Raw genomic sequence first — 22,970 nt, forward strand, 5'->3', positions numbered from 1 at the left:
ACTGGGAAGCTGCACCCCTACAATTTTTTATCTGAAAAACTCTTTCTAGCCAAGAGAAATTATACAATTTGGGATAAGAAACGACTGCCCATTAAACTTCCTTTTGCAAAATTGAGATATAGTTTTTCAAGGACCAAGTTTTACAATAAGCATCAAGCCCACTGTTTTTATCTCGATTCAATCGGAGAACAGAACAGAATTGTAACAGAAAAGAAGACACCCTGTCTCAAACCTTTGAAGACTGACAGAATCCTAAAGATCCAGAGAATCGTCCCATTCTAGATTCCAAATTTATGCTTTCTACTTCTATGGACCCTCCTGTGACTTCTCCCCATGGCAAGACCTTAGTTCTCCCCACATTTTGGAAGATTCTACATTGGGCACATTCTTCTCGTTTCGGTGGGCATGAAGGTTCTCAAGAACTTCTGGAACTCATATTAAGGAACTATTGGTTGCCAACCCTTCGTCTGCATGTAAGGGAGTTTGTTCTGCCTGTGCAACCTGTGCCCAACACTAGATAAAGCCCCAGTCGGTCATCTGCATCCCTTGCCCATTCCTGTGAGACCATGGACTCACATTGCCATGGACTTCATTACTGAACTTGCTCCAAGTAAAAATATGTAACACGATTTCGGGAGTTGTGGATTACTTTTCCAAAAGGGCTCATTTCATTAAATTGACTGGTTAACCTTCTAACCTCATCCATTGCTAAAATGTTTATCAAAGAATTATTTTGTCTACACGAGTGCCCCCAGATTATCTCGACCCGAAGAGTTCAATTAATTTTAAAATTTTGATTATCTGTCTCAATTTTTCCTCTGCCTGCCATCCCCAATCTAATGGGCAAGAGGAAAGATTAAATCAAGACTAGGAAATTTTTATTATAATCTACACTACATCTAATCAAGATAATTGGACAGACCTTCTCCTGTGGGCAGAATTTGCACATAGCAACCTGTTTCATGAATCCTCATCTTCTTCTCCCTTCTACACTGTATTTGGACTCCATCCATTAAGTTCCGAAATTCTCCCGTTTACCTCCTACTAATGTTCCAGCGGTCAATTCTTTGTGCCGGGACTTCTCTAATATTTGTTCTAACATAATTACAAATCTCAAGAAAACCTCCAAGCATTACAAATGTTTTTTTTTTTAACAAGATGCAACGTACTATTCCAGCTCTAAAAAAGGGAGACAAAGTCTGTCTGTCAACTCGAAACATACATTTAAAAGTGCCATGTATTAAATTCACACCCAAGTACATTGGACTTTCAAAATTCTTCAAGTGATCAACCCAATGGCATTTAAATTGAAGCTATCACCTTAATTCCACATTTCCAATACATTCCATATTTCTCTGCTGAAACCAATTATTATTAATCGTGTTTCTATTTTTTCTCCATCATGTTATCAACACTCGGCAGATGAATTTGAAGTTAAACAATTCCTTGCATCAAGACGTTCTTGAGGAAAGACTCAGTACTTGGTGGACTGAAAGGGCTATGGTCCTGAAGAATGAACTTGGGTTGATGCATCTGAAGTTCACGTTCCCACTCTTCTGAAGAAGGTTCACATAAAATTTCCCAACAAACCTTTTTTAGGGTGTTCCGTGCCCATCTTTAAGGGGGGGGGGGGGTAACTGTCTCAGCTAATCCTTGTATCCAGCGTTCTGTGCTTCTCAGCTAATTCTGGGATCCAGTACTCCTCTTCATATCTTGGTTATCCGTTACCAGAACTTCTCTGCTCTGCTGTTATTTCCTTTGCCTGTGATCATTCTTACACCTGTCACTCTCACCTGGTACCTATAGGGAGAACAGTGACCTGTGTGGTACTAGCAGCGAAGACCAGGGGTCCCTGGCGAAGATCTTCGCCACGCTAGACTCCCCACCTCCGAGGTGGGTGGAGCTAAATTAGGCAGATTGTTAGAATCCTACTATTCCTGTGTAAAACCATGACATAGCATAACACTAGAATGTAAATCGGTCAATAGAATGTTCTGTATATTCTAAATCTCTTACTAGAATATTCTGATTGCATAGCTGTTACTAGAATGCTCTCTATAGTGCATAGCGATCACTTTAATGCTCTGTGTATTGTACGGAGGTCACTAGAATGTTCTTGGGATTATAAACCAGTAACTAGAATGCATATTGGTCACTAGAATGTTCCTTGGATTGGATATTAGTCACTAGCATACTGCCTGTATTGTATAGAGGTCAATAGAATGTTCTCTGTATTGTATATTAGTAATCGGAATGCTCCATGTATTCTATAGTGACTACTAGAATGCTCTATATTGTAGGGTGGGTCACTTTATTTTTGCAAGGAAAATCAATCTAATATTAGTGTTAACCTTGGGAACTTTCTACTGCTGGATGAAGCTGCACCACTTGTGTTTGCTACCCCTACCGAAGCAATGCTTGTTGTTTATTATTGCTTTTATATATTTGATATACATTCTTTATGCATCATCAATTTATCCTTTTCAGTCTACAACTCATTAAGATATAACACCAACCAGCATCATTTCATGCAATTCATTAATGTATAAGAACAACAACTAGCATTGTTTTTATACATTTCAGTCTCAAGAATGAGACTTTATATGATGATTGAAGATTTTGAATAAGGTTAATCTCAATTTAAAATTGTACATGATGTTAGAAAATATTGTGGTCTAAGTATAATAATTGTACTTTGCTTACTGACATACAGCAATATATACTTCCCCTTCCCTTATTTCAGTTTAGAACCAGTTAATTAATATTGACCTCTACTAACTATGGTTGACATAATTACACCATGATTAAATCCACGAGCAGGTAAAACTCATAGTGCAAACAAACGACAGGTTTAACATTCACGTCATCCCAATCACCGGTTCCTATATAAATAGACGCTATCCAACTGCCAATCGTCACCGACCTTTGAGAAAGACCACATGAGAATACCTTTTTTTGACCACCTTAGGCTTCCGTACGCGGAAGTAACTGCATTCCAGGGTGGAATGTATCGATCCACATACCCAAGCCCAAATACAATCTATCAATCTGCCAATGTGACAAGATTCCAACACCAGAGACTACAGATAAATGTAAGTACTATCCATTTACTTCACACTATTAATAAATTACAAAGCAATTAATACATGATATTTGAATTGAGGGGCACTGATTTCAAAACATTAATCCAACCCACAAGAATCACTAACTATCTGATACCAGAGACTAATAAACCAAAGATATAATCTTCATCTGAACTATCTACATAACTCCAGATGAAAAGAAGATATCTAACATCTAAATATAAAATATAAGGTGACAAAAAGTTAAGTGGAACTTGGACACTTACGAGTTTTTGAATGACATAAAGACACTGTACTTTCTATCGAGAGACTGATTACCTAAGGAGAATCCCTTGACAACACAGGACACTGTTACATCAGGATTATTTCGGAATTCGGGACAAAACACTATAGTAAAAGGTACAAACTAATTACCTACTATTGTACACAAATGTGAACATGGATGTTACAAATTTGAGAATTCAGAATTCATTAATTTTTTACATAAAAAGCATTGCTTGCTCTCAATTTATGTCTTAGTTTCATATTTACTTTTATCTTTCATTTTAGATTATATTAACCCCATTTACCATTTGATACTTCTTAACACTTAGCATTACTGCTAATTGATTCAACTATTATTATAGGAAATAGTTACAGTGGTAAAGACACTAAACAATTCAATTACAACTAAACAATGAGCGCATGATTGTTAATGTTTCTACTCTATCACCTGTCTTTTTTCCGCTTACAAATTGGTAGATTTCTGTCTCCTGTGCTCATCCCAACCCTAAGTAAAATCTGTAATCTCTTTCTCTCTCTACTGGTATCTTTCCGTTTTTATTCAATAGCGCAGTGATTAATCCTATTCTGAAAAACTTCCAAGCTTTCTGACCACATTGCCCACAATTGCCTCACACAACCTATTAGACCCTCTTCAGTCAGGCTTTCGTTTCCAACACTCCAAAGAGAGACTGCACGGACAAAGATTGTCAATGATTTGATCACTGCTAATTCTAAAGTTTATTAACTCTCTTCTAATTCTCCTGGATCTCTCTGCTGTATTTGACACTGTTGACCACTCTCTTCTAATACAAATGCTACAATCCCTACGTCATCAGGACACTCTCCTATCCTGGTTCTCATCCGACCTATCCAATTGCTCTTTCATTGTTAGTTTCTCTGTATTCACTTCCTTTATAAGATGGAGTACCACAAGGCTTAGTTCTAGGTCCTCTGCTCTTCTCTAGCTACACCACTTCACATGAAAAACTAATAAACTACTTTGGACTTAAGTATCCTATGCGGATGATACCCAAATTTATCTATCCTCTCCCGATTTCTCCATCATCTTCTTGTTCCACGTTACTGTCTTTCTGCCATCTCAACTTAGATGTCCTCTCGCCAACTCAAACTCAATTATACAAAAACAAAGTTAATAATATTCCCACCAGCCAAGAGAAATTACCTACCTGACATTTCTATTTCTGTTGATATAATAGATCCTACCCCACAAGCTCGCTGTGAAGGTTTGATCCTTGATCCAGAACTAACCTTTGTTCCCCAATCTTTGTCTAAATTATGTTACATACATCTAAAAAACATTACCAGAATACACACATATATCACACAAGATACTGCAAAATCTTTAATTTGTGCACTTGTCATTTCCCGCATAGACTATTGCAATTCCATCCTTACCGATCTTCCCTGAATCAGACTCTCACCCCTATGATCTATTTTGCACGCAGCGGCTAGATTGATTTTCCTTGCAAATCATTCTTCCACTGCTGATTCGCTCTGTCAGTCTCTACATCAGTCTGTTTTTCACTGAAGCCAATATAAAATAATTCTACTAACATTCAAGGTCATCAACAAAACTGCACCGACATACATTTCCTCACTTGTCTAAAAATACCTTCCAACTCGACACCTCTATTCTGATAAGATCTGTCTCTCATCCACACTCATTACCTGCTACCATTCCCGGTTACAGGACTTGTTTTCGGGTTGCACCCACTTTGTGGAATTCCCTCCCTTGCACAATAAGACTATCATCTAGTCTTCAAACTTTCAAGCATTCTCTGAAAACCCACCTCTTCAGACAAGCTCGTAAATTTTAACCTCTGTAGGTTACCCTATTACCACCTTTTACAAAGCTGATACAAGACAACAACCTTTTTGACCAACATTGCTTTGTGAATGGATCATATAGCCCACTAGGCACTTTTACCTTTGCAATCAGCCTGGACCAATATGCTATGTTTTAATCAAAAGTGTTCCCTTTCTTTGCATAAAGTTTTATGGACATAAAAGCAGGCTACAATTTTACATCTACTCCAGATATGGTGTATATAGTGTAAAGCTAGAATTTCAACGGGAAGCTGTTGTTCCCTAAGATTAATGAAGAAACTAGTGAGAAGGAATGACTGTAACACTACAGACAAGTAGGAATATGTGATAGGAGCACCAGATCACTGACAGTGGGAAGCCAGTCACAAGGAGGCCAATAAAGTAGAAAAAAAAATTGTATGAGTATGGGGAAGGCAGTTGAGACAACCAAAGGATAGAAGTCCAGCTTCATGAATGTAGCCGATAGAGGCTGACAATGAGGAGATCAGTAATAAGGAAAAGGTGACATGAGAAATATAACAGTGAAACATGAAACAGATAAAGTGACAGAAGGAGGGACGGCGAGACAGGAAGAAAAGGGCTACTGTAACAGGAGGCCAATATTAGAAGGGTGAAAAGTGGAGGCCAATTCAACAAGTAAAATACCAGTGATATGGGAAGAGGAGGCCAGAGAGATCAGAGAAGGAGACCAGAGAGATCAGAGAAGGAGGCCAGAGAGATCAGAGAAGGAGGCCAGAGAGATCAGAGAAGGAGACCAGAGAGATCAGAGAAGGAGGCCAGAGAGATCAGAGAAGGAGGCCAGAGAGATCAGAGAAGGAGACCAGAGAGATCAGAGAAGGAGGCCAGAGAGATCAGAGAAGGAGGCCAGAGAGATCAGAGAAGGAGACCAGAGAGATCAGAGAAGGAGACCAGAGAGATCAGAGAAGGAGGCCAGAGAGATCAGAGAAGGAGACCAGAGAGATCAGAGAAGGAGACCAGAGAGATCAGAGAAGGAGGCCAGAGAGATCAGAGAAGGAGGTCAGTGAAATAGGGAGCAGTGGCGCACGCAGGGGGGGTTTCTGAGTCTCTAGGAACTCCCCCCTGCGCTAACTAAGTGGCCACTGTCCTATAAAGCAGCCGAGGCGCTGTCAAAGAAGCGTCCGAGGCGGTGCTGTATTGTATACAGCACCGCCGCAGACGCTTCTTAGACAGCGCCGCAGCTGCTGTGTAGGACAGCGCTGGCGAAACGGAGCTGCTGCGCATGCGCTCTCTCTCGTGTTTTTTTTTGGGGTTTTTTTTTCGGTCGGCGGGGAGAAACCCCCCCCCCCGACAATCCTCCGTGCACCCCTGGGGAGCAGAGGCCAGGAGCATCAGGAGGATGGTGGCCAGGGCGATCAGAGAAAGAGGCCAATGACACAGGGAGCAGAGGCCAGTGACATAGGGAGCAGAGGCCAGGAGCATCAGGAGAATGGTGGCCAGAGAGATCAGAGAAGGAGGCCATTGACATAGTGAGCAGAGGCCAGGAGGATGGAGGCCAGAGATATCAGAGAAGGAGACCAGTGACATAGGGAGCAGAGGCCAGGAGCATCAGGAGGATGGTGGCCAGTGACATAGGGAGCAGAGGCCAGGGATCAGAGAAGGAGGCCAGTGACATAGGGAGCAGAGGCCAGGAGCACCATGAGGATGGTGGCCAGTGACAGGAGCACCAGGAGGATGGAGACCAGGGGAACAGGAGCACCAGGGGGATGGTGGTCGGGGGAACAGGAGCATCAGGAGGATGGAGACCAGGTGAACAGAAGCACCAGGAGGATAGATGCCAGTGACAGGAGCATCAGGAGGATGGAGACCAGGGGAACAGGAGCACCAGGAGGATGGAGACCAGTGCAACAGGAGCATCAGGAGGATGGAGACCAGTAACAGGAGCATCAGGAGGATGGAGACCAGTGACAGGAGCATCAGGAGGATGGAGACCAGGGGACAGGAGCACCAGGAGGATAGTGGCCAGGGGACAGGAGCCCCAGGAGGATGGTGGTCGGGGGAACAGGAGCACCAGGAGGATGGAGGCCGGGGGAACAGCAGCACCAGGAGGATGGAGACCAGGGGAACAGGAGCACCAGGAGGATGGAGACCAGGGGAACAGGAGGGGCGGCGCTCGCCGGGACCCGTCACCTGGCCACGCCCACGTGCAGGCGGCCAGGTGAGACGTCACTTCCGGTGGAGCGGTTCTAGACGTGTGGCGGAGGCGGCGGCTGGACGAGTCGGTGGAGCGGAGCAGTGTGACGGACAGAGCCGGGAAGCGGCCCCCAGGAAACAGCGCCCTCCCCCCGCCCCGAGTCTCCGAGCCATGGGGAACGCCGCCACTGCCAAGAAAGGGAACGAGATCGAGAGCGGTGAGTGCGGCCTGAGGGCCTCACACTGGGGGCTACATCAGGGGCTCTGAGCGGGGGAGCACCGGGGGATAGACCCTGACACTGGGAATGTAGGATCCGGGAGCCGGCTGTGTGTATGTGTAATATGGTCAGTGTCACTGGCTGTGTGTACATGTGTGTGTGTATAACAGGGTCAGTGTCACAGGCTGAGTATAGATAAGGTCCTGTCACCTGGAGTCATGGAGCTGTGTATATATATATATATATATATATATATATATATATATATATATATATATTATTAGGATCAGTGTCACTGGCAGATTTAGAGCAGGCAGTGTGTTCTATATATTGGCAGTGTCACCTGGAGTCATTGAGCTATTGTTGTGTGTCTTTGTATAGGGTCAGTGTTTCTGGGAGACAGAGCTGTTAGTGTGTGTGTATAGGGTCAGTGTCACCTGGAGTCCTGGTGCTTGTAGTGTGTGTATGTATAGGGTCAGTGTCACTTGCAGGCATAGAGGAGGCAGTGTGTTTATATAGGGTCATTGTCACCTGGAGTCATTGAGCTATTAGTATGTATAGGGTCAGTGTTACTGGGAGACATGGGGCTGGTAGTGTGTTTGTTTAGGATTATTGTTACTGGATGAAATAGAGCAGGTACTTGTGTGTGTATTGTGTCATTGGGAGATATGGTGATGGCAAAGTGTGTGTCTAGTGTCAGTGTGAGACGTGGGTCTGACAGAACGTGTATATGTACAGGGTCAGTGTCGCGTATGGAGTCGGCTGTGTGTTGCTATATACGTTCATAGCCTTAAAGGTTTGAGGCCGGCTGTGTGTGGTTGGGTTCAGTATTGCTAGGCTAATAGATATATGAAGATGGTTAGTGTGATTGGGAGTTGTAGGGTTGGCTTACTTGTTTCAAATCTGTCACTGGAAGATGTGGAGGGCTGGTTTGACGTTTGTGTGTACAGTCGGTGGCACTGAGATGTATGTGGGGTATGACTTGCGTTTTATATATAATTGGTAGCACCGAATGGGGGGGGGGGGTAGTGTATGGGGTAGGTATTACTATGGCATATGGGTGAATTGGTGTCACTGGTTTTAGAGATATGGAGTTACTAGTTTTATGGAGCCAGTGGCTCTGAGATTTTGCTGGTGCGTATGTACATGTAGTGGGGAAACACCAGTATAAATTCACTTAATAGGGCTTTGGGCTCCCAGGTGTGGGCCATACAGCCTGTGTGAGCCATGGCGTTGATCCTACAAATTTCTGGAATTGTGCAGAAGGGATGCAGCAGCATTCTTCCACAAGAAGGGCTCTCAACTGATACCTGGATGATGGAAAATGCTGTGTGTGGTGTCATTCCCCAATATCCCACTGAACTCGCAAATGTGCATAGACAGTTGGGTTGCACTGTGTAAACTGCTCATCACAACACTGATATTCTGCTCTGTAGAGACTTAGCTGTCATTTTGTGGAATGCACTAAATAAATGATAACGAGAATCTGATTGGTTGCTATAGACAATATCTCCACTTTTTCAAACCTGCAATTTTGTAAATATACCCCCCTGGGCTTGCTGCTTTTGTTGAAATTGGCTGCTTCTGCCACATGTTGAAGCTTGCAGTCAATTGATGTGGAGTTAGTGTTATGAACACATCGGCCACACTTAGGTAAGACCCCTTGCTGTGCGTGATGTCCATTCATTTATTTTGGTGGTATATTTGTTTTTCTTTTTTTCGTTTTGTTTACTACTGGCTTTATGGGTATATGATTAGTGTCACTGTAATTGGCCGGCTAACTTGGTTTTGTATGGAATCATTTTGGGAAAAGGTACAGCTTATATATGCAGTCTGAGTCTCTAGGGTTATGTTGTGCTTCTTGAGCCATTGTTTCATGCTTTTGCCACTTAAGCTGCCATTGCTCTTCTCTTCTTATTGTTTCTCGTTTTGGCAACCTTTTATTTGAGACTCACAAAGTCAGTTGGCTGTTGCTTCAGCTCATGTTTCTAAAACTTTTATTAACTTCCACATTTTATTGCTTAAAAAATAACCAGGCACATCATAAAGACTGTAAATGTTATAAAATACTCTCTTATGGGCGTAAATATTTACTAAGTACAGCTGGCTTTTGTTTTTTTGTTTTTGCATATGTTTTATTCCTGTCTAATGCAATTTTTTTTATTTATTTAAAGCTTCCATCCCAGTTACTCAAACTTTCACTGACCTACTCCATTCCCCTTAGTGGAGCCCTGAGAACTACATGCTGAAACAGTTTTTCCCAGGGATCCTTTGTTCCTGTAATACACAGCAATAGCAAAAGCCAGTGCGGCACTACAGCCTATGTGGGTGTGATCAGGCAGACCAATACAAAGCCACAAGCACAGAGCTTGCATCCATTTTCACCGGCCATATTTTAATGGCACACGATCAAACTTTAGCAGGTGGTATACTGCAGAAACAGTGCGGCCTCCAAAAAAAACTGTTGTGTGCAGTTCCTGGGGCCTTCATTACGAGCGAGAAGTCAGTGAAAATGTAAGAAGTACCCAGGATTTTTGCTTCTAACAGGTAGAAGTAGCCCTTGAATCTGTCCAAGAGTACCAGTAGCACAAGTTGAGAAATCTTGCTCTAGCAGCATATATTACAGATTAATTTGAATTGGTAAATAAACCATAAAGTATTGCCATTATTTTGTAATGATGTGCTTTGAGATATAATTTAACTAGTTTATCACACTGGCTATTCTTATTAAATATGGCCCATCTCTTGATGCTGTAGGAAATGTTCATGCACTGTGGAGCACAGAGACAATAACATGGTAGAAACCATTGTAACCAATCTGATTGTAATTTTTAAAGTGTTTGATTGCAACAAAATGGTCCTACTCTAGTCCATTGTCCTTTCACGCTCATTTATGCGTATCCTGTTTATTAGCCAATCAGATCAGATAATGGTCACAGCAGCAGGAAATGAGTGAACTGATCCTGTGGGAGGCAGTGACCTGTCCAGTCATGTGATAATGTTAGAGGATAGGACTGCATGTGACCGGGGGCAGTGTCATCACATGAACGGAGGAGGCCACAGACTGAGAGTTAGATAGTGGAAGGAGCAATGTCTCCAGTGACTTGTTTGTTTGATGCTTTGTTCAAAAGTTATTGTCTTATAATTCCCTGCAGTCCATTATTAAATTTTGTATAAATTGTACTCCAGGGCCCCAGCACATTTGTTAATAAGTACAAATATGCAGATAACATTGCTCCCCTTTCAGTTTATGGATAACTCTGCAAGGTACTGTAGATGTTATCTTCTGTGGTCATGGTCTGATACTCATGTTTGACTGTTATTAAGAATGGGACAGCATCAGAAGAGTGGTGCAGTGTTGTCCTTCACCCATCCCCTACCCCCATTATTTACAAACAAAAAGGGTAACCATTGCATACACTCAGAAGGGTGTCAGTATGTTTCTCCAGTAGGAATTTTGGGCGATGCTCGGTACAGTGGTGGGAGTAGAGTGGTCATGTGTGAGCTTTAACACAATCTTCATCCAGATGTAAAATAATCAGTAACTGCTATTGGTAACATTGTGGAACTAGCTATAAAGCACAGTCTACCGTTTTAATTTATAGTGAAGGTTTTTGAACGTCGTCTCCTACCCACATTAAACAATGAAATGATGGAAAAATCTATATAATTCATTCACTAATAGAAGCAGACCGTGTTTATGTTGAGGAACTTCATAGTATAATAGAACTTGCTGTCCCTTATACCGGGACTGAAATTGGTGGCCTAGACACAGATCAGCATATTTACCACCAGGTTTATTACACAGATATATATATATATATATATATATATATATATATATATATATATATATATATATATATATATATATATATATATATATTACAGTCTTCTGTTCTGTATTTCCTCTCTTATTAAGAATCTGAGCCAAAGTTGAAGCTGCTCTGCAGATATTCAGTAAGATGGGCTCATTGGTTTTTCTTCAAGGGTCATCGCCACTTATTTGTTGTCTTATTTTTTTAGTTAATATAAAACTGTTTAAAAATCTCTTGGTGTTCACCAGAAGTTTTCAGAAGGTTTTTTTTTTGTGTTTCACAACCCGGAATCAATATTTGGATCACCTGGTGTAGGTTGTAAAAAATTCTTGGTTGATTTCATTGAAATGTGGGTGGTTAGACACAAGCTATATTTAAGCTGTACGCAAGCCATCCAGCAATGCTGCTAGTGAGTGATTATGCCAAACGTAGACGGCAAAGCATGTTTTGTCTACACTTCAAGATTGAGCCATCACCCCATACAATGAATCTCTCCCATGTATGAAAATAATTTCCAATACCCAGCTTGTGCAAACTAGCTATCCAGTAGTATTGCCAGAGCAATGATAAAAAATTCCATTAAAACAATTGTGACAAGTGCCCGTGTGTGAAAAGACAGAAGAAAGTTGAGCACTTGGAAGGGGCAAACAAGCTGAAGATAACACCAGAAGGGGTAGATTTAGCAAACCTCCTAATAAGGAAGTGTAGGTGTTGCCTATAGCAACCAATCGCATTCTAGCTATAATTTACTAGAATGTACCAGATAAATGATAGCTGGAATCTGATTGGTTGCTATAGGCAACATCTCCACTTTTTTCCTTTTTAGAACATTTCATAAAGCTTCACCATGGCTGTATTCAAGCCCAAGGCTCACAACACACACTACAATGTTTTAATGAATATGCTTTGCTCCTTGCTCACCCTGTGTCCACTATAGCATTTGTGTGCCACCTTTTGGTTCAAAATGGAAAATGTATAATCCTAGATTATGATCGCTTTTTACATTCCATAATTACCATAGTTAAATTACTTGTTTGGCCTTATTGAAATGAACAATCCAGAGCCTCCAAATGTGCCCCAGTGCTCTCTCCCTGAAAGTGTTTAAGTGCTTGACAATCCCAATGTTTGCCTCAGCGATATTTTTTTAGTGAATTGATAGACGTCATTGGTATTGGTTCATTCCACACAATGGTATCTCAAATGTGAGTACATGACAGGTACTCATTATTTTAGTAATATCTGCTGCCTGGCTGAGATTCCTCTATCGTTAACATTATTGAACTATGTAGTTTTGCTGCAGGGATGACTTGCTCCTAATGTGATATGTTTCCTGAGAGGTTCAGTGTAGTAAAGACCTCTGATTCATCTATATATGGGGATGTACAGCATGATACGATACAATCCATGCTATGCTTTCATTCAAAATAACAAGGTCATGACTACTATAAGTTTAGAGAATACAAATTCCTATCTAGGTAGTGCGATCTCGTGATGCCTTCTAGGACTGGACAAGTGCACGTTTCTAGGTAGCCAAGGATCTAATAGTTTTACTCCTGGCTCCTAACTTTTTGGTGTAAGTTTTTTGAGCATCCTATAGATGAAGCCCGTCATTCAGGTGGCTGTAAAGCCTACAGCATTTTGTTGATCCTTATGCTGACCACCTGTCTTGCACCTTTTGCTAATAATACTTTGGTTAAGCAGCCAGACTAAATAACCAAATTGACAGAACTGCATGTGGCCAGGATTATGTATTTAGCACCTGATACAGTTCATGTATCCACTCTTCAGTATGGTTTTGTTTTGCTCTGATGTCTGATCTAGTTGTGTTGTTTCCAGCTTGTATATGTTTGGTTAAATGTGTTTTCTAAACATTCCATAAACTGGTTTGTGCTTTGACTGTGTACTAAACACTTTCAGTATGTGGACAGACTGCAGGCTGCTGCTACTTGGCATACAGTAGCAAGATACATGCTTGGCATTGCTCTGGCACTTTGTTTTTTATTAGTCGTTGATGGCGTTGGCATGCGGTCTACTAAACGCAAGACAGATAAAAGCACGGCAACAAGTGCTGCAGCGTCTTCATCTGAGCACTGCACCAAGACGCAATGAATTAGATGACGTCTCCTGATTATTTTTTGATTTTTTTTTTTTTTTTATACCATTTCATTGATTAGGACACAATTCCACAAATTAGTTTGTGTTTGTGTGTAGCCAGCCGATGAAATTGTGTTCAATGCCATACACAACTGTTACTTTATAAAATTTCAAAGTGGGTTTGAATAAAGATAAAAAAGAAAAAAATCACATTGGTAACCTTTATCAATTTAAATAATTTACAGGAACTTTTACATACGCGTTTTTGATTATTGGAAGGTGATGGAAAGCAGCCCTTTTGTAGGTAGTTTGTTTTTACTTTATAATTATAATGAAATTGTTCGTGCCTTTTGTTTCTTCATACTTTATAAGGGCTAGTCAAGCTGCTTCCCTATCGCTGAAGGAATATCTCTATGGGCGGGACGGTAGCTCAGTGGTTAGCACTTCTGCCTCACAGCACTGGGGTCTTGAGTTCCATTCCCGACCATGGCCTTATCTGTGTGGAGTTTGTATGTTCTCCCCATGTTTGTGTGGATTTCCTCCCACACTCCAAAAACATACTAGTAGGTTAATTGGCTGCTATTAAAAATTGACTCTAGTCTCTCTCTGTGTATGTATATTAGGGAATTTAGACTGTAAGCTCCAAAGGGGCAGGGACTGATGTGAATGAGTTCTCTGTACAGCGCTGCAGAATCAGTGGAGATATATATATATATATAATTTTAGTGATCATGATGATTTTATTGTCAAACTGACGTGAAACTAAAACTATAAAGCAAGTTTCTGAACCTGAAAGGGCATTGGAAATAACATCCTTTGTATTCCTTAGTAGGTGCAGAAGTTATTTGGAAGTACATACATTAGGATGTATGAATGAGGGCTGCAGTTTAGTTTGGGAAGTGTTTTGGGGGTTTTTTTTAATTTTTTTTATTGCTGCAGTTTTATATAATGTTCCTTATCGTTTTCATTGTGTGGATGCGGCTACTTCTATTGGTAAAGGAGACTGGGAAAAGTACAAAAGACTGAGCCTCCGCTTTCAGTGTACTAAGTAGGTATATTTTTATTTGTCAAAGTGCTACCAATCATATGTATGTAAAAGAGCTTATAATATTTCATGTTTATGAATATTACACAATATTTGTATTGTATCAAAATGAACTTCTGTATTAGTTTCCCTTTAAAAAAAAAACAAACCACTACCTGGCCTTGACGCTAATGTCAGTGGCTGTCGTCATAGACCTCACTTCTCTATTGAATTCTGCATGTGGGCAGTAGTGAGAGGCCACATTAAGCCATAAATCCACAACATAGTTTAAACTGTAACCAGGAATTGCAGCTGAAACGAGAAGTGTGTGTTCATTCATTATCCAGGTATATGGGAATAGGTCCTCGCTGAGTATAGTGGGCTGGGCACCTTCTTTAGTTGGCATTGATTGTGAGAGCCAGTTTTGTCTTGGCCCCGCTTGCAAGTGTGTAGCTAAACTATACATCGTCCTAGCCAACGTGCGGCAGAATAAGGGCTCATGTTTTCCCTGTTTGTAGTAATGTATGTGTTTGCCACTACATCGATTTGTTGGCATATAGCACAAAAACAGACAACAGCAAAAAGATCCTATTTAAAATATTGTTTTACTAGTAGCACTGAATTGTCTGCTACACATTATAATGCTGGATGTCATCATTCTTTATTTAAAGTTCTGTAAATTTTGTTCCATTAATCTATTTAGAAAGTGTTCTGTATCGTCCGTCCTCTATATAACGTCAAAGTAAGGAAGCAGGCAGTTTGTTTTGTTAATTCCTGATGCAAGTATAAAATGTTAAATTCCAGTAATGGGTGTCTGCTCCTTATTGGTATTTTGGTGAACAGAGATGATTCACTTGTTTGGTGCCGTGATTACTTTCCGGCTGTCCGGTGTATGTATAGATACAGCGACTCTGTTCCTTGTCAGTCAGACATCACATGGTAGAGTGGGCGTGTCTTGTGGATGCCATTGTGGTGTCCCAGCACCTCGCACAGTGCCAGATAGGAACCTGCTCCGGAAAGAGGCCCTTTTTGTTTTCAGTTTTTGCTTAACTTTATCGATCTCTGTGATAAATGAAGACGTGGCCTTGCAGCTTGGGGCCTCCGTGTTAAATGCAATTTGTCACAGTTGTAATATAAGTAGTCTACATTCAGACCTCTGTGTCCATGTATTGCTTGTTACCTATCAATTGTGCTAAGTGTTCCAGTGTCTCATGTAGTATATTGTGCATTGTATGCTAGTACTGAATAGTCCCATATGATGTGTAACATGCATACTCTGTATTTAACCCATCGGCATCACTCATATAGCGCCAGCATATTCTGTAGCGCTTTACAATTGGGAACAAACACAGTAATATAAAAATACTGGGTAATACAGACAGAGGTAAGCGGGCCCTGCTCGCAGGAGTACAATCTGTGGGATTTCTGTTAATAACTATTCTCCCAAGGATTGTTCTGGGTTACTGCTGGGACTTACGAGTGCACTCATTGTCCGTAATCCGTAGTTCAAAATGTTTCACATTATAATTTAAAGGTTTGTGGTTTAACACCACAACTCTGCCTCTATATTTTTTTATAATTTTTAAAGATTCCTTTTTCTAACTTTTATTTAACACCACTTGGAAATCCTGAAATAAGACTTTACACATACAGATTATATGGGGCATATTCAATTGTTGGCGTTACAGCCTAAAGCAGGCCTGTCCAACCTGCGGCCCTCCAGATGTTGTGAAACTACAAGTCCCAGCATGCCCTTCCAGCTATCAACAGGTTGTCTACTGGCAAAGCATGCTGGGGCTTGTAGTTTCACAACATCTGGAGGGCCGCAGGTTGGACAGGCCTGGCCTAAAGTAACGCACCCTGCACACTATTACTGTCATTACGGTAATAGTGCGCGTAAATACCGTTATTACGGTACTTTTCACACTGGATTTCAGCTCGCGGCTCAGGGAGCTGCGAGCTGAAATCTGGCTTAGTATTACCGTTATAACGGTAATACTTTTTCCGCAGCGGAACAAGTAAACAATTGAATTTGCCCCTTTATGTGCTCCCTCCCCACCCAAAATTGTAGACGTTGTGTTTTTGTTTTCCATACGATGGAAGAGTCAGGACTACCACATAACAGAGCCATAGTCTAATGTTGGGGTATGTGTGCCTGGATAGTCTGTCATGTGTTTCCCCTCTACGTCCCATTCAGCTAGCATTGTACGAAGCCGCTCCAATGGGGGCTTTGATAAGGGATTAGTAGCCCATTGGCAGGAGTGCACAAAATCATGCTGAATGTAGGAGTCGGATCTAGGAGACGGCAGGATGTTTTTAGGGGCTTGTGAATCTATCCAATTGTTGGTACTGATGGAGACAGGTTACTTGACATCTGGTATTTGTCCAGCCTTGTCTGTGAGGATGACAAGACCGCTCACATGGAAACTTGGGACACTGCGCTCCTAAAGCATAGATGACTCTTGCATCTTTATTTTGCATCTACGGGTCATTGAGCAGTCTCTCTGCATTGCCTAAAATAACTGTAAATGGCCCTTGAGATCATCACCGCCACCATTTATTTATATAGCACCACTAATTCCGCAGCGTTGTACAGAGAACTCGCTCACATCAGTCCATGCCCCATTGGGGCTTATAGTCTGAAGTCAGACTAGGGTCAATTTGTTAGCAGCCAATTAACTTGCTAGTATGTTTGTGGCGTGTGAGAGGAAACCGGAGCACCTGGAGGAAACCCATGCAAACACGGGGAGAACATACAAACTCCTCACAGATAAGGAGATCCTGGTAACGTGATGCTAATGATCAACCCTTATTTTTTTCCAGTCCTGTCTGAGCTGTGTTGAATGGCATGTAGCGCAGGCAGAATGTATATGTATAATAAATTAATGCATTTGGCATTCTATAGGGAAACATTCCCAAAACTTTACAAGTTTTATATGCCCACACATGTGAATGTACTAAATGGATATTTGTCCCTTCATTCCCACTGTCTCGGCTGACATTTCTCTTGAAGTAAGTTGAAATGTGCTGTAATGAGATCAGATGATTCCATAGTTTCTAAATTACCAAGCTCTGTTTAGAAAAACAAAACGGTGATATCCTGCTGCCTAGTTCATCGTGCTAATAGGAATGTTTTATAGATCCGGATCTTGGGATGTGGGATGGACCTTTATAGCAATGACAGTGCACGATGAGCGATTTCTAAACAGAGCTGTTTCCAGGAAAGAGAAGACACGAACGTTCTTCCTCTACAAGATATGCAAATGTTCTGTCCCGCACTGGTCGGATGTACTGCTGTGTAAGGGCACTGGCACATGGGCACTGTGCGTACCCACATTACATTGGCACATAGTGCATTCAGCAGCATCAGACTATGGCTAGAAATTACGTGGAATTAGAAAACATTGTTCTCTATAAAGTAAGCTGGTCTGTACAGTGAGTGTTGAAAGCTAATACAGAGTGATGGATCAGTGTAGGAATATAGTGCATTTACTATAGGGCCAGTCATGAGATCTTGTTGCTTTATAAAGGATTCTACACTTGCGTGATCATTGTCTAGTCCAGTAAGATCATGACGGATAAACTGAAGACCTGTCTTGTACGCATTGGTATCTCGTGTACATTGCTGCTTTCAGCTTGTTGTCAGGTTGCTGAAAGATCAAACTTATTCAGCATATATCTAAAATGTATGTCTGACTTTCAAATCAAGTAATTAAAAAAATAAATATTAGTAATTCCCTGGCTTTGAAAAGTTGCGTCAGTTTGATAGGTTTATGGTCTGCTATATCCACTTATATAAGGAAAATATTTCCAGACAAGGTGACCTTGAGGAGTGTTTGTTTTGGCATAGCACTGCTCATTACCAAACTGACGAGGCAAAGTAGCATCGCTTGAAATCGACCTATCGCACACAGTGTAAGCAGCCATTTTATGGGCGGCACCAATATCCAGCCAATCATTTCATTAGCCTCATGAAAGAGTCACAGCTTCTACGTCACTAGTTCCTTGTGATAGGCTGAATATTGGCGCGGCACAAAAAATGACTGTCTCCACTGTGCGTAGGTGACTAGTATGTTGCAAAGGACCCTTAAGTCTAACATGCATGTTGGCTTAAAGCAGGCCTGTCCAACCTGCGGCTCTCCAGGTATTGTGAGACTACAAGCCCCAGCATGCTTTGCCGGTAGACAACCAGTTGATACCTGGAAGGGCATGCTGGGACTTGTAGTTTCACAACACCTGGAGGGCCGCAGGTTGGACAGGCCTGGCTTAAAGCTTTAGGAGGTTCTGAAAACTAAAGATAATTGTAATAACGTTCTGATGGTGAGGGGATATATTTTGTTATACAGAGCCAACTTTCTGTTGGTAACCCTATTCTAGGACAATGTAGTCTGTATCATTTAGCCACAGTTGGCTGATGACAATAGTTTGTACTTCACATGTAAATAAAATCTCTGTACACCTCAAGTTCAATCAAGGTATGAGAACTTATTTGTGACTCTTTGTAGCTCTTATGTAAGGCAGCGTATTGGTTAGGTGTTGGTCCTGTAACATTAAATAATAAACATGCAGTGCAGGAAGGTGTGCCATTACACATTGTAGCTTGTCAAATCAAATTTATATATAGCATGACCCTAGTTAGTTCACATTGCTTATATTGGGGCCTCTCCTATTGGATTATGACTTTATTTCCTCTTTTGCTTGTCTCTTATCTTGGTTTCTCAGGTCCATAATTTATTCTGCTGGAAGGTTGTCAGACAAGACAGTGATAGAACATCATAATGTTTAGGAGCCAGCGGGATCATTTAATGAACCATAGACTCATTAGCATCGATAGAGGTTACTCACAACAGTTGGGTAACAACGAGCCACCGTCCTGCTATATGCTTCTAACACTTGTGAAAGGGCTATACCTGAAACCTTCAGGGACTAGCGCTGATGAAATGCAGAGACATAATGGCAAGGTGATCGTTTATTGTCCATGAAACTTGGCACAAATTATGCTTTTGTGTTGGACTGGTGTTTTAGTTATCTTGTGTTGTGTTGTTGTTTTAGAGATAAATAAGTGTAAAAATGTAACCTATAGGGGGCAGTGTTTGCAGTGTAAATTCAGTGTTGAAGAACAGTACGAGACGGTTCTGCAACATTGCACTGCTTAAAGACCTAAAGCTGGAGCCTCTAGCCTCTCCACGTACCACAGAGAGATGGGTAGGATTATATGACTTTGGCTCCACGTCTATTGTAGAACTACATTCCAAGACCCACAGGGTGCCTAACCTGGTACAGTGTAAACAAAAGAATAGTTTAAAACGTGCTCCCACTGTTAGACTAATATTGGATGACAAAGTACTTAACAGTCCTTCTAGCCAATTGTAGCCATCATATTCCTTTTTGGTTAGATGTAATCCACATTGTGTCCTGAGTGAAGCCCTTTAATTGGTCTCTTAATCTCAAGTAGTTCACTCGGGAAGTTTAAAAAATAAGCTATTTGGTGTTTTGGTTTCGGTCTCAACCCTATCCTCTGCGCCAGGCTGTTGTGGGCTTAAGTGTTTTGCAGAAGGTTCTCTTGTGTAGACTGAACATCGATTAGTTGCCTGCTGTGAAATTCTTCCCACCGCGCTTGATAGCTCTCAACCACATAAGCAACCAGTGCGAGCCGGGAGGAGCGTCTGTCCCAGGAGCTCTCCAAGTGCACTGGGGTGGCCTGAAGAAAGGGGGAGGGAACAAGTGTCACTTGGAGAATAGAGAAGAGAAATGTCATTCCCTAGTCGCCGACAGGCCTGGGTAACTAGGGTGAGCCCCTGCTGGGGCTGCTTGGTATTAGGAGGACCTTGGTGGTGGGGTGTTGGTTATAACTTGTGGCGTAATCTACCCTCTATTTTCCTGGCCTGATCTATTAAACACAAAGCACGCAGCCGACCTGGGATATAACATTTGTTTTGTAGGGGACACCCCGTGTTCCTGGTCTCCACAAAATCTTTGCAGCCAACCTGTATTTTGCAGATCTGTGGCTTTCAATCATTGTGCTCACCAAAACCAGCTCCGGGGTGAGAATTTGGAACAGAACTCAGAAGTAAAGATCTGGAAGAGATTGATGTCCTAGATGGAGATACAGACTGATGGGTGTAAAATACACTACAACAGTGATCATTTAGATAAGTTGCCCGTGACCTGGTTGTTTTGTATGTTACAGCACATTAAAGATTAACAAAAGCTTACAAATGGATATGTTGTCGCAGAGGGTGAACTGTGCACTTTACATTGTTAGATGTCAAAACACGTTTTCACCGGCTGATCCTGGAAAACATTCAAATCGGTGATTTGTAATCAAGAACTATAACCCTGCCCAAAGTATGCTACAGCGCACTGCTTTATGCCTGATCAGTCTGTAGAAAATAAGGCATGGTGCTTCTGTTAGACAGTGCCCATCCCCAGAAAGCACACAGCTGTAGAGCTAATCGGTATATATTAAAGGATATTCAGTAAGGTAAACATTAAGTCAGAATTATCTCCTAGCTTTCGGCAACGCAGGCTACTTTCATACACACTGGAGCAAGGGGAGCATAGCCAGAGACATCGGCAGACCTGCCAGATCGGGTGGCACATCGGAGGCTAGGTAAGTACAATTCTGCATTAATGTTTAATTTTTTGGGCACACTGTATAAACAGCATGCACTGGTTACACAGAAAAGATTATGATGTGAAGGATTACTTTAAGTCCTTCCCTCGCACTCGGATGATAATCACGGCACCTTCCGACTCCCGGGATGCCACCTTGGCTAAGAAACGGGAAGTCACAACCTTGATCTTAGTCATTGCGGCGTCTCTAACTGGAGCGCAGGGGGAGGCTGCGGCGTATGGAGATCGGCATCAATGGTCAGAGTAGGGAGCGATCCATGTCTGTCTGTCTCGCTCGTTATCCATGTCTGAATCTGTGTGTTCTAGAATAATGTACTTTAAATTACTATGGATATTAGAAGTAACCACAGTCTATCGTGACTTCTATAAGAGCACTCTGTATCTGGCCTTGTACTCTCTGCTGTAAATTATAAGTGTATTAGAAGTTGCTGTAGAGTTCCATGACCATATAAAAAAGCGGTAGGCCACAGGCAGTGTGCTTCGCGAGGCCACAGGCAGTGTGCTTTAATAAGTTTGCGCAACTCCTCTAAAACTTCTAATTTTCTTATAATTTGCGGTAGAGAGTACACTATCCTTTCTATAAACAGTATAAGAGTTAATGTCTAATAGTGTGTTTACAAAGGATCCTTAGGGGCATATTCAATTGTCGGCGGAAACGCTGAAAATCTCGCGTTCGTCGCACTATTACTGTTACTACGGTAAGTGCGCGTAAAAAGAGTTAATACGGTAATTTTCTCGCTGGATTTCAGCTCGCAGCTCTCTGAACCGCAAGCTGAAATCCAGCTACCTATTACCGTATTAACGGTACTAGTTTTTCCGCGGCAAGGAAAACTAACAATTGAATATGCCCCTTAGGGCTAGATTTACTAAGCTGCGGGTTTGAAAAAGTGGGGATGTTGCCTATAGCAGCTAATCAGATTCTAGCTTTCATTAATTTAGTACCTTCTACAAAATGACAGCTAGAATCTGATTGGTTGCTATAGGCAACATCGCCACTTTTTCAAACCCGCAGCTTAGTAAATCTAGCCCTAAGTGTTTATTCTGTTGGACAATCGCATGTGGACAATCACAGGCATGATCAGATGCGGTCATCTTCTGATCTCCTTTATTGTCCGTCCCTACCAATATCCGGTAGCTCCTACGCTGCAATTAGCAGCTAGTTAGGTCTAGAATTGCAGCCTTTATGTATGAGCACTCTTAGGAAACGCTCACTCTGTAGGACTGTATTCCTTAATCCCTGCATTACATGAGGTCAGTCGCTGTGTGGGAATGACGTGCTGGACCTGTAAACTGTTGGAGCAGGAGGCCTCTGGCAGTTTGCTTGCAGATCTCTGATATATGTGTGGAAAAACTTTCCTGGGCTGCACATACCAACTGGGCAGATGTGATTTCTCAAAATCCCTAGTATACATGAACTGCAAATAGCTGTCTGTGGATGTGTGCACAGCACGCACCTTCCTACAGGAGAGATGTGTTATATTAATTTGGTTTCTAGCTATTTGTGTTGGCCTTGGAAATGTTTTGTATTTTAATGAAGTTTGGCCCTCTGCACTGGTTGTAGGTAAATAGACTTGTACGAGAAATTAAAGGGTGTTTTCCACTTCAACTAGTTTTGTGCCCAGTGAGCTTCTCCCAGGGGTGACACCGTCAGGTTTTGATTGTTTTATCCCCAGTAGAGATGGAAGATATTACACCCATGGTGGTATCTGTAAACGCCTCTGGAACTAGCTGCAGACTTTGAGACAGGGATATTTAGAACATGACCAGTTGACCGGCAGCTGACCCCTTGTGTGAGGTCAATGTATTCTGTTTTTTGTCATTATTTCTGATGTGG

At 41.8% G+C, this 22,970-nt stretch overlaps 1 protein-coding gene across 1 annotated transcript in view; it reads left to right on the forward strand.

Moving 5' to 3' along the window:
* The first annotated feature begins 7,378 nt into the window (after positions 1 to 7,378).
* Positions 7,379 to 22,970, forward strand: part of PRKACB (protein kinase cAMP-activated catalytic subunit beta) — a 46,954-nt gene continuing 31,362 nt past the window's right edge. Inside the window, exon 1 of the mRNA XM_075181995.1 lies at positions 7,379 to 7,564. Coding sequence (XP_075038096.1) covers positions 7,519 to 7,564 — 46 coding nt within the window. The 5' untranslated portion in view covers positions 7,379 to 7,518. The remainder of the gene's footprint in view (positions 7,565 to 22,970) is intronic.

The sequence above is a fragment of the Mixophyes fleayi genome, chromosome 8 (genome assembly GCF_038048845.1).
Source record: "Mixophyes fleayi isolate aMixFle1 chromosome 8, aMixFle1.hap1, whole genome shotgun sequence".
NCBI classification, from domain to species: Eukaryota; Metazoa; Chordata; class Amphibia; order Anura; family Limnodynastidae; genus Mixophyes; species Mixophyes fleayi.